The sequence below is a fragment of the Anser cygnoides genome, chromosome 1, assembly GCF_040182565.1.
Source record: "Anser cygnoides isolate HZ-2024a breed goose chromosome 1, Taihu_goose_T2T_genome, whole genome shotgun sequence".
NCBI lineage: Eukaryota > Metazoa > Chordata > Aves > Anseriformes > Anatidae > Anser > Anser cygnoides.
The window spans coordinates 146,415,253-146,426,944 of record NC_089873.1 but is presented as its reverse complement, the minus strand read 5'-3'; the positions used below and the strand labels follow the sequence as shown (position 1 = coordinate 146,426,944).

Sequence of the window (11,692 nt, the reverse complement as noted above, 5' to 3'; positions counted from 1 at the left end):
TGTTATTACATTTCTGGTATTTTGTAATTAACCCAAGTTAATTGCAAGCTCTTGGATGCGCATTTCCAGCCCAGAGGATAACCGGTTTATAAAACCAGCTTGCTCCCTTGGAAGGTTCAGCTTGACATAGCCTAGTAACAGGTTTATCAGATAAGGTACCACTAGGCTTAATGTGCTCCTTAATTAGGAATGTAAACACCTTCATTAGAAAAAAAAAAAAGGCCTCAGAGAAATTCTGAAGAGATTTTATGATTATCAACTCGAAAGAGAAAGTATCGCAGAAGAGAAAGCCAATTCTTCACTAACTGTGCTTCTGTGAAGCAGAGGGATTTGCCTTCACCAGGACATCTGAGATTTGAGGGTTCCAGCCTGAAGCAGAGATTTGAGGGGCAGCCAGCTCCTTCGGGGGCATGTGGGTATAAATAGAAGCATTTGCGTACACGTGCATGCCTGTAAACATGCAGTTTATGTAGCCATGTGTGTAGAGTGGGGCTGTGACTTGGGCTGCTGTTAGACACGGCCGTGCTTGCTCCTCCTGTATGCCTCAGCAGGTTGTAGCTCATAACTACCCCCAAACACAGCCAACGATTTGGCTGCTCCAGCATGTTACCCCTCCTCGTCTTGCACTGGGCCTCGTCTTGCGTTTTGGCCTTTAGGCCCCATCCCCTCGCTGTCCCCACAGGTGGGACCCACACCCATGAGCTGTGTGGATGGAGGAGGTTCATGGGGGTTGCTCCACCAGCTCATCCCAGGGCAGTAACCCCCTGCCACCTCGCCCTCGGGCACCTTGTGGCCCCAGCTGCCTGTGTGGCCAATTTTCCTGGCCGAGGGCTCCCCCACCGCTCTCCCTGCTCTCCCCAGTGACAATGGTGGCTTGGGCAGCTTGGGATATAGCTCTGAATTTAAATGCAGCCAGCCTTTGGTTTGCAAAAGCAATAAATTCCCTTCAAACATGGTTATGTAAAAAGTAGAATAATACAAAAAATAATGTTTGTTGGCAGAGTATGTATCCCTTTGTCTGCAAGACAGAGGCCTGTTGACAAACAAGAGGCTTTTCTGGGACTCAGAAATCAAGTACCAAAGTATAAAAGACCACCACCTAATACTGAGTTTGTTATGTTTGCCGAACACAGTGAATTGGCTCCAGTGTTGCTTAATGCACTTGTACTTGAATTTCATGGCTGGGACCATCCCAGTGACATTCTTCTTCATGTGGTGACCTGCTCCTGAGAGGCTCACCCTACGAAAAGCCCACCACTGCTACTCATTGTCCGCCTGAGATGCAGCAATTCGTATGTTTTCATGTAAACCATGGAAAATAAAAACAGAACTCTGTTTTGACCATTCTAACAAATATTCTGTTTTTTAGCTAAGAATGCAAATGTGCTGCAGAGCTAAGAACAGACATTATTTATTGATGGCCACCATAGGGTTTCTATTCTATTTACAATTTCTGTAACTTCTGTTGATGGTCACCGTAGGACTTCAGCTCAATTTCTTCCAGTAAAGTATTTCTAAATGTCTTCTCTTCTGTCCTGTCTATCAACAATTATAGTATAGAAAGGATGTCAGTCTCTGCAGGGTGCTAAAAATCCCCTGCTTCCCAAATATCATCATGTTCTGAGGTGCTCAGCAGCTCACAGGATGGGACCCTGAGGAACGGAAGCAAAGTGTGAGCTCAAATCCTTATCGATCTTTGTAATGAAAGCCAAGGCTCAGGCTGTTCTCATTATGCTATCTGTCATCTAGAAAGCATAAAGCCCTGTAAAAAGGAAAAGATGTTAGGAAAACGTCATCACTGCATCAGTGGTTTGTATTTTCCTAATAGGCTTTTAATTTTTTGCTCCAAAGGGGAAGTAATACATGTCTTAGGAATTAGGGAGAGCTTCTGAATCTAAAGTGAGTTGTTTTCATCCCAGCAATTTCAGCTCACCCCTGAAAGCACGATGCCAAAAGCGAGAGTCCTGTCCCTCAGGCAGGGGCAGGCGGTGAGGCGTCAGGCCCTGTGAGAAGCACAGTGCTGACGCGGCCCTGGGATTACCCAGCAGACAGCGTACAAACGCAGTTCCTCATTACTTCTTGCACTGGAGTTGTTCAATCCCAAAGCATATGTGCTCATCTACAGTCTGTCCCGGTGGTGTCAGATCTGGCCTGCATCCCTCTCCATGGAAAACTCCAGAACCCCCCAGGAGTGCATGGCACAGCCTCTCCCACCTGCCCGCTGCTGGCCTTTCCTACAAGAGCAGCCCAGGCCCTCTGACAAGAAGTGAGCAAGCCAGGAGGAATATGTTATAGCACTTCCCAGCAGGAGGGGCTCAAAATAAAAGGGATGTCTTCATGTAAATCATCTTCAAAAAATTTTGCTTTCAGAGGGGTTGAAAGTGAGCCTCTCCCACTGAGGAAAATCCTCATGGGGGCTGGCCAAAAAAACTCAAGTTTTTTTTTCCTCATTACAGACGTGAGGTTTCTGATTTTATTTTTTTTAGTTGTGTGTTAGAACAAATCCCAGATTATTATTGTTATTTTTTTTTTTAATTATAGAAAACAAAAGAGATCACGTTACTTAGCCTAGGGGTCAGAGCAGCCTTTTGACTTGAGGAAGGTACAGGCCCCTGCTCACATTTTTTGCCCTCATGAGCATTTGCTTGCATAAAATAACACTGACAGGAAAGCCATGGCAGCAACCCAAACATCCAGAGGTCATGAGGGCCTTCTTATTGCTCCATCACGTCCCCACAAAATACCCTCCTTCCAAGCAGGAACACCACTAAAGTGAACTGTGGGTACTCGCACCTAATTTCTGCCCTCATTTCCGCAGGCAGGTGAGCTGGATGCACAAAGCAAGCTTAAAAGGGCCTTTCTTTCCCTCTCTCTTTTGCTTTTCTTCCTGCATCACATCATTTCTTTCTTTTTTTTTTTCCTGAAAACATTTTTCAGAAAGCTGATGGCCTGTCTACACGAGAACCAACATGTGTCTTTGTGTAAGATGAGAAAACAGCTTTCGATACAGACTTCCAGATGTAGTTTCCAGATAAGCCAGTCTGTGAGGAAACACACAGCTCTTTATTAGTCTTCATTGCCCCCACGTCTTCAGCATGTGGTGCCCCCATTAACAAATCAAGCAATCTTCTATGTCTCCTCTAGTCAACGCAACTACCACTGGAAAAAAAATCTCATTCCTACACCTGAGCAATGAATTATTTTTCTGGTGGAGGTGCCAGATCACAGAGGCAATTAAAGAGGTATGTGTAGCTTGAGCTCTTGTAGCTTCCTTTTGATGTTTCAGGTAAAAGGAAGAATAGAGTTGTAGCATTGTAACGCTTTTTACATCTTTCTCTGGGGTTGTTTTTAACATGTATTTGCAAGGTCGAAGTGATATAAAGCAGATATGAGAAACTGTGTAGTTCATCTTGTCCTGCAAATGCTATATTGTTCTGTGCAATATTCTGGTGCTCACAACAATACAAACTGTAACCAAGACTACACAATAGTTTTCTTCATAATCTCCATGTTTTCATTTGCTTATAGTTGTCTAAGTTTATTTTCCTGCCAGGCTTGTGCTGCCATCATTGTCATTCAATGACGGGCTCAGAGATGCCTCTCTCCTCTTGAAAAGAAAATTCAAACCGCATCTTTTGCGAGGCTGGAGCCAAACTAAACTCTGCTGCTGAACTCTGAAACTTATGAGGCCCTGCAGTGAGGATTATATGCTTATCTTAGTTAAGAAGGATTTAGCAGCATCGGGAGCATACAAAGATTATCTACCAAGTGCGTGTGAGAAACTGTGATAATCTGTGGAAAAGGCAGTTCACGAGGTTCCTCTCATAAACGTTGGGAACTCAGGGTAGGCACTGGATTTGTTGGTGGCACCTGTGAAGTTCGTATGGTCTACCCACATTTATTTATACAAGTCCTTTTGTCTAGCGTTCTGCTTCCCAGACAGATATGTCTGTGTGTGTACAGAAATATCAAAATAGCAAAGCTCTCAGAGACAGCTGTTGTGCCTTTCCTCTCACGAAGTCAAGATTTGCATCCTTGAAGTGTACCTGCATCAGTGATGAAACTAAAGAAATGCAGACACTAAAAAAAATCCTCTCTGCAACATTAAGAAGCACAGATATCTTTGATCCTTGTGTTCCTTCTCATTTTTTTACAGACTTTTTTTAAAAGACAAAAAATATCTATGATAGGAAATGAGCTTTTACACTGTGTTAACAATGAAGACTCAGAACTAAAATAACAGTTAAGGCTGTCTATCAGAAGTTATGAGTTTTAGCTTAGACCACCAACTACGGTAACCTCAGTGTTTGTGTATTCTGTATATTTACTCCATTTACTCATGGATACTGTAAACCTAGTGGCAGCACTACTTAATTATCTAAGTAAATTAAATTCAAAAGCTGACTACAGCAAATGCTGCTCTTTATCCTTCAGACAGCACGAACGAAGCATTTTCTGCCTGGGGATGTATATATTTATTTATTTATTTATTTGTGTGTACCTGCCAGGCCATGGTAACATGCCGCAAAGACTGCACAGAAGGACCTTTCATCTGGGAAGAGAAATATTTGAGTAACAGGGTCTCAGGCGTCTCTTTTCCTATTGCCCCGGGCCAAACCTGTGCCTCGCAGTCTCCTGGAGAGAAGCTGAGACAGCGAGTCTCTAGCACTTCTTGCTGAGGTTGCCACCGGGAAAATAGTCTTCCTTTTCCTGTCAACTTCTGTGTGTATTCCTAAGTTATTAATGAATATGCCCTGAAAGGCAAATATGGCTGTAATTAGCAACCCCCTCTAGTCATGCTGAGACTTGCTGTGTGTCGCACACCTGATCCACAAAGACCCAAGCTTTGTTTTACACCTCCTCTCCTGACACCCACTTGTCCTCAGCTGAAGCATTGAGTCAGGATGTGCGGAGGGCTTTGCAGATGAGCAGCTGGAAATCCCATACTGCATGGGGGCCATTACGTGGTCCCTCCAAAAATATACTTCCAGCTTCTTCCTGCTGACCACTGCCCACCATCCTATGGGACAGGGTCATTTGTTTTAGTTGAAACATGCAGACTGACATTACTCCACTCTGGTCAAATATTCAGTGCCATAAGCTCAACGCCAATCAGCTGACATATTCTGCAGCAGATATTTACGTGCACATGAAGAAGGACTGAATCTGTAGGACAAAACCAGCACAAAGTGAGGCTTTCCCAAAAATCCTATATGGTGGAGGCGCAAAGAAGGATTTACTAAATTGTTTCTGTGCACCGGTACACATTTAAATCTGGATTTCCTACACACGCTTTAGTACCAGTAATCAAAAAGATCAGCAGTAGACCAAGACTTCAGCTTTGCCTGCCAAACATTCATAAATAAAGGGTTTTACTGGAGCAGCAAAGCTCTACACAGATGCATGATCTGCTCCTCATCTCCTGAATTAAGAAGTTGCTTAGTATGCCCTGTGTCCGCAGGGGACAGCCCCTGGATTGCTTCAAATCTGGAACTCGATTTCTGCCCTTTGGGACTACTGAGGCAGCATCCAATGCCAGCATCATGGCAGTCGGTGTGAGACAGCAGACATGTCCCGAGTGGATGCATGGATGCCAAATTTGTGTAAAGCAGTGTTTCCCTCTACCTCTTCCCAGGGCCCGGGGCTCCTCATTTTACTCCTGGAGGCCCCCAGCAGCACTGTGTACCTGGGAATAGGAAGGGAAGGGGCACCTTCTGTAAATTTGTTCAAGAATTCCCCAGAGCTAATTACTTTTAATGGTTAGGGACCATAATAACTGGAGTTTTTTTGTTTGGTTGGTTGGTTGTGCTTTTTTTTGTTGTTGTTGTTGTTTTTCCTGCTTCTTGGCAGATGCAGGCAGATTGTCCAAGCTTTGCATGTTTCTACATATGTCAGCTAGGCTCAAAAGTGATCTTAGCACTAGAAAATCCCTTGTTGTGCACATGGGATTAATGTGTGGTAGATGATATGGTGTGGGTGTAAATTAAAATGCTTGAAAATTGACATCAAGCCCAAGAGCAGCCTAGCATGTCTTGGTAGATACCAGCAGGTATCATCCCAGCTGAGGGGCTACCTATGGCCCTACTGCCAGAAACCTCCTGCATCAGACTTTCCCCCCTCCTCCATTACAAAAATAAACATTTTGGTTTTTAACTCTAAAGGAAACAAAAACAAAAATAAAAACAGGGAAAAAAAAAGAAACAGATGAAACACACAAACAGAAAATAACATTGTCAGTCTATAGCAACATACTTGAATGGGTGCAGCGGGGGGGAGGGAGGGAGGAAGGGAGAATAATTAATTTTAACGTTTTGGTTTTCCAGTCTGGGAAAAAAAATCTCCCCTAGTGTTCTAATCCGGTCACATTCAGCACTTTGAACTGGCTTTTTCCAGTTAATATTTGCCATATGCTTGACATATTGCCATGTGTAATGACAGAATGCAGGGGGAAAAAATGTATGTTTACACACAAAACATACCCCTACATGTATATTTATATTGAGATAGAAAAATATTTTATGTATGTATGTATAACTTGACACTTTCAACATTTTATGTAAATAAATACCAAATGGATAGAGAAGATTGTATTATACATTAATAGGCTTATACTTCGTTTCCATTTTTCAAATCTGGCCATGATTGCATGTAAGTACCTCAAACAGTAAACATCTGGGTGGCTTGAAAGCAACTGAAGCATGTTTTTACTGTAAGACATGCTTTTACTGTAAAGTTACAGATTCAAACTTCACCACTGAAATTCTGTGTCCAGACCCAATTTATAATAAATGTGATGACTTTGCAATACCAGTGTGGAAACAGCCTTGATAATATTCATTTATGAAGTCTAACAAGCTCTCTTATAATTAGGATTCAATTTAACAGACATGTGTGTGAAGATTATATTCCTGGAACTTTTCCAAGTAACTATACTGTCATAGCCAAAGCCTTTGTCCAACTTAAATGTTTGACAGTTTATGCAATTGCATGACTATTTTCCATCTCTCACCTCCAGCTTTAGGACAATTTATCTCTGATTCTCTTTTGTTTCTAGGTTTCAAAGTGCAATTTCCTGCAGAAAAGAATATACTTATAATTCAGCTTGTCCACCCACCCACCCACCCGGTTACCTGTCTCAGCTAGCCCAGTTGCTAGAAGGAACATATAAAGCAAGTTCCTAGCTTGATGCCGGCGTGATATAATCTTTGCTTAATCCATTTAGTGTTTAAAAATGTAAATGTTAGTGGCTATCTCAAATTCTACAGTGCTGCTCTAGTGGAGATTGTATGCTTGAAAGTGGCACAAAGCAGCAATTGTACTCTTCTGGGAGCCAAAAAACCTTGCAGTATTTGAGATGTGGAAAATTTAAAAAGCAGTTTACATCTACTAGGACCAAAGTGTTGCAAATGTATCTCAAACATTTGCAATTTGAAGCTGTAAGATCCCTAGGGCATACTATGTGCTGTAACAATACCATTAAATATATTGTATCATGCTAGAGAAACAATTTGTGTTGCTTTTTCCTGTCTCTTTTTATCCCTTAGAAAGAAATCCAGTACATGAATATGCAACATTAGCTCTTATTCAAAGTTATTCATAGAACTGAATTTGAAAAAAAATGAAATAAATTAGCACGTGTGTTTACAATAGAGATCACAGCCTTTATTCCCCCCCAGCCATTGTAATAGCACTTAAAATACAAAGTTCAGCTTCCTCCTTGAGTTAAAGCTCTTAAATCTACAGCTTTGCCTACGAAAAGAAGCCAAGGCTTGTTAGCAAAGGCAGCTCTGGGCTTTCCCAGCAGGTCTGTGGGAGCCAGCGAGGAAGGTGGCTGCCTGTGCCACTCGCTATCAGGTCACTCCCTGGCTCAGCTTTTAGATGCTTCATCTAGATCTTTTCTTGACAAATCTGATGTGGTGGGGTGAGGACACAAGCCGGGCTGGGCTACTGACCCCCAGCCCTCTTTTATTTAGTGATCATGATGTAGCTCTCGGTACCTCCATAGGAGGACTTCTCCATAAGCCAGCAAATGCCAGGGTTCGTAGCCTCATCTCTGACAAATTTGTATGCAGATTGCAAGGCCAGGCTGCCTCATGCAGTGAGCCTTCTCAGAGAGGCAGATGTGCAGCAGTGTGTGTGTGTGTGAGTGCACGTGCACATCTCCCCTCTCTTTGTTTAGACCTCCGTATAGCTCCAGGCATCACTCCCGTTTACCTTTGTTCTGATGATGAGCCCTTCTGTTCTTGTTTTGGCAACACACACAAATATTTACTGATGTTCATAAACAATCACCAATTCTATCGTTTCAGGTAAAATATCAAGAGAACATGGCTCACCTGGGTGAATGTAAATGGACTCATGTGTTCCCTTTTCTGGTGGTAGGTATCCACATGCATGCAGGCATTTCCAGCGCGCAAAGATCACTGGGTTCTGCTCGAGTCTTTGCAAACATCTATGAATTGCTAAGACACACCTACAGACAGCTGAGCACCGGACACTGGTGCAGGGATCAGTTTCCATTCAATAAAACACTTAAGCATCTCCTTCAGTGCCACTTAGACTGGAACATCTGTTTAAATCTGTATTTCCCAGTGTGTGGGAGAAGTTAATAGGGAGGAGGAGGGAGGAGAAGGACCCAAAATGGAGCAGAAGCGGAAAAGACATCTGCTCCAGCCCACCAGGCTCTGGAGGAGCTGATTAGCCTGGATGTCACATGAAACTCAGCCGTATCACTGTTGAGGCCCGAGGCAACTCGTTATCTCAGGTTGTTATAGTTGTCCCTTACAGTCACATTTGTGAAGGCTCATTAGAGTTGGGAGCGGGGAGAGAGTAAACTCGGGCATTTACTGCACCAGAGAGAAGGAGAAATAACAGGTCAGGAACCACGGCCTTCAATATTTTGAGGAGCAGCCATGACAACAGGCACAAAGGTCGGTGCTCTGAGAAACTCTTAACAGGACCAAATTGCTGAAATCCATGACCGCCTCCATCCCATGCAGCGGCACTACTTCAGCACCTGAATGTTAGCTTTGGGGATGCCTCATGGCACAAGGTCAGACCCACTGTAATGGCTGGGCAAGGGGAGGGGACAAGGTGTGTTGGAGGGAGGCGGTGGCAGTGATGCTCTGGTGTCTGTGGTGCAGGTTTCCCTGGTGTACTCCGCCAGCGCTGAATACTCCAACTGCGGCGAGAACGAATACTACAACCAAACCACCGGCATGTGCCACGACTGCCCCAAGTGCGAGCCGGGTGAAGAGCCGTACATGGTAACTTCAGCATCCTCCTCTGGCTGGGGGACACGTGTCTTGAGCTGCCAACACAACGTGAGAGGTGGCCAAGGGGGCCGCACTCAGTCTACAACATGAGTCTCTCCCATGCCTAGCGAGCCGGCAGGCAATTCTAGGATGGAAAATGCCCTGCCTAAAAACAAATGCTTTGTTACAAGGTGGTAATGCATTGGTATGAGAAAAAATAGGGAAAGAAAGGGATGCGTGAGCAATTTTAGGCCACGCATCCCTCGGATGGGAGCGCACGCATGCACGAGTGTGCTGTGGGGGCAGGCACCATGCACCCACACACCCATATGCTGCGTGCCAGGAGCAGCCTGTTAAAAGTAGTATGTCAAAAGTTGTAAGGTAAAAGCTTCACACCCATTCTCTGCCGGTACGTTCTCATCTCAACGGCTATTTAATACCTGACAGTGCCATTCCAGCATTGTGTGATAAATAGGTTAGTCTGGCATGCTCGCTGGCCCCCCACACAGAGAATTTAATTTCTCTCTCCCGCTAAGATATTTTGGCACTAGAGGAACTTGGAAGCTTCTGCCACATTTTAAATTACAGTTCCTAAGTAACCATTTGATTTACAGCAGATAATTGTTGCATATTAAAAAATAAATTACTGAAATCCTGTTTGGTTTTAATGGGATAAACATCCCATTGCAAGAATTTCACACAGTTGGTAGTCCTGAACAAGGATGTTTGAATAATAACCACTTCGTATTAGTTTTATTTAATCTAAACGTAACATTCATCTGGGACACGTGAGTTCAGGCGTTACCAAACCTCATGCAAACCTTGCTTTTTCTAACGGTCCTTGTGGCCTCTCCTGTCATGAAAACAAGATCACCGATATCCCTGCTGGAACTCTGTTTCCACTGCAATTTTATTCTCAATTCTCCAATTTTCAGTTCATTTTTTATCTGAGCAGCAGCTGAAATTCACTTCTAAGGCTGCAACATGATTTAAATAGCCCTGAGGGGTCACTGTCAAGGAGTATGACATCCCAGCTCCCATTTTCCTCTCCAGGGCAGAGTGTGTTTTTTCTTATGTCCTTCCCTGGCCTTTTTAGGACAGATGTTAAGGGACTTGGTACTATACTGTGCCAGGTATTGCATTCCCTTTTCCTAGAAGCCAGTGTGCAACACAGGCCTGCTTTCCAACGATTTTGTGTTGTTGCAGACCTGCGGATATGGCACCAAAGACGAGGACTATGGCTGCATCCCCTGCCCGTCAGAGAAGTTTTCCAGAGGAGGTTACCAGATATGCAGACGGCACAAAGACTGTGAGGGATTTTTTCGAGCCACAGTCCTGACACCAGGCGATCAGGAGAACGATGCAGAGTGTGGACCTTGTCTCCCAGGGTAAGTATTCAACTACAGACCTTTGCTTTACCCAAGGCACAGCAGAATACTTTTTTTAATGTCAAAATCTCTGACAGTTTCTCTTCATGTCCTAGCTGGTTGTAGTACAATATTGGTGACTTACACCTTTTAGTCCCTGCTAAAACAGTAAGTGTAAATATTTCAAAAGTATTGGTGAATTTAGTAAATCAGAAGACCTCATCAATAGTACTGAAATCTCAGTGACTGAAGAAACAACTGTTGGGAACAAACTAGAAAAACTGAAATTTCTCCTGTTCATAGAAACAGAAAGGAAGTAGTTCATGTAGTATAGGTGTGCAGTGATGTTGTAGATGCTCTAAGAAGTACATCTTGGCCTCTAGCTACAACATTGGAAGTCCCCATTGTCCTCATTCATAGCTTATTCATAGGTCCTGCATCCTATGAATAAGCTTCGTGAAGATGTCCTGGATTCCCTGTAGGTCCATGCTGGCACTGGAAGTCTGTGTCCACGAACACATAATCTCTCTTCTCCAAATGTGACCAGCTGGCAAATTTGTCAGTAGCTGACAGTGTTAGCTAACAGAGCTGTTAGGAGATGGTTCGTGTTTAGTCAACAGAGAGAAACGGGTGTAAGGGGCTGCTAATGTAGTGCGTGTGCTCTCATTCAGAGTAAAAACAAGTTCCAGAGCTTGTTGAAGGGGCTAAAATATAAGCTGTTTTATTGTCCATCTTTTTAATGCCTGTTAAGCTCAGTGTAATTCTGATAGTAATGATGAGAAAGCAGTTGCTACACTGAATATATTAGTAATATATTCTTCACTAAGTTACCTTTGGAAGCCTGAAAATCCAAGCATGCATGTGCTTTCATTTTTTTTTTATTTTAATTTTTATTTGTGTGTGTGTGTAGCGTAAGCAAATACTCTATAACACAACCTCACTTTACCTACATTTTCAATTTCTGCCACTGTGGCTTGTTGGTTTAGATATTCACCTCCTCCCAACATTTGGCTTTTGTGCAATTTGCAGACGCAGCATAGCCCACACAGCTTATAACGCAGGAAACTCTGC

The 11,692-nt window shown here is 43.5% G+C and overlaps 1 protein-coding gene across 3 annotated transcripts in view; it reads left to right on the top strand.

Moving 5' to 3' along the window:
* Positions 1–11,692, top strand: part of LOC125184516 (tumor necrosis factor receptor superfamily member EDAR) — a 61,553-nt gene that overhangs the window by 26,046 nt on the left and 23,815 nt on the right. The window contains exons 1-4 of one of the 3 annotated variants that reach the window (XM_066990475.1): positions 3,113–3,242; positions 8,310–8,378; positions 9,144–9,266; positions 10,461–10,642. In XM_066990475.1, the coding sequence (XP_066846576.1) occupies positions 3,132–3,242; positions 8,310–8,378; positions 9,144–9,266; positions 10,461–10,642 (485 nt within the window). In that variant the 5' untranslated portion in view covers positions 3,113–3,131. Of the gene's footprint in view, positions 1–3,112; positions 3,243–8,309; positions 9,053–9,143; positions 9,267–10,460; positions 10,643–11,692 lie in introns of those variants that run through there. The other 2 variants (XM_066990474.1, XM_066990476.1) reach the window with 2 other exon arrangements.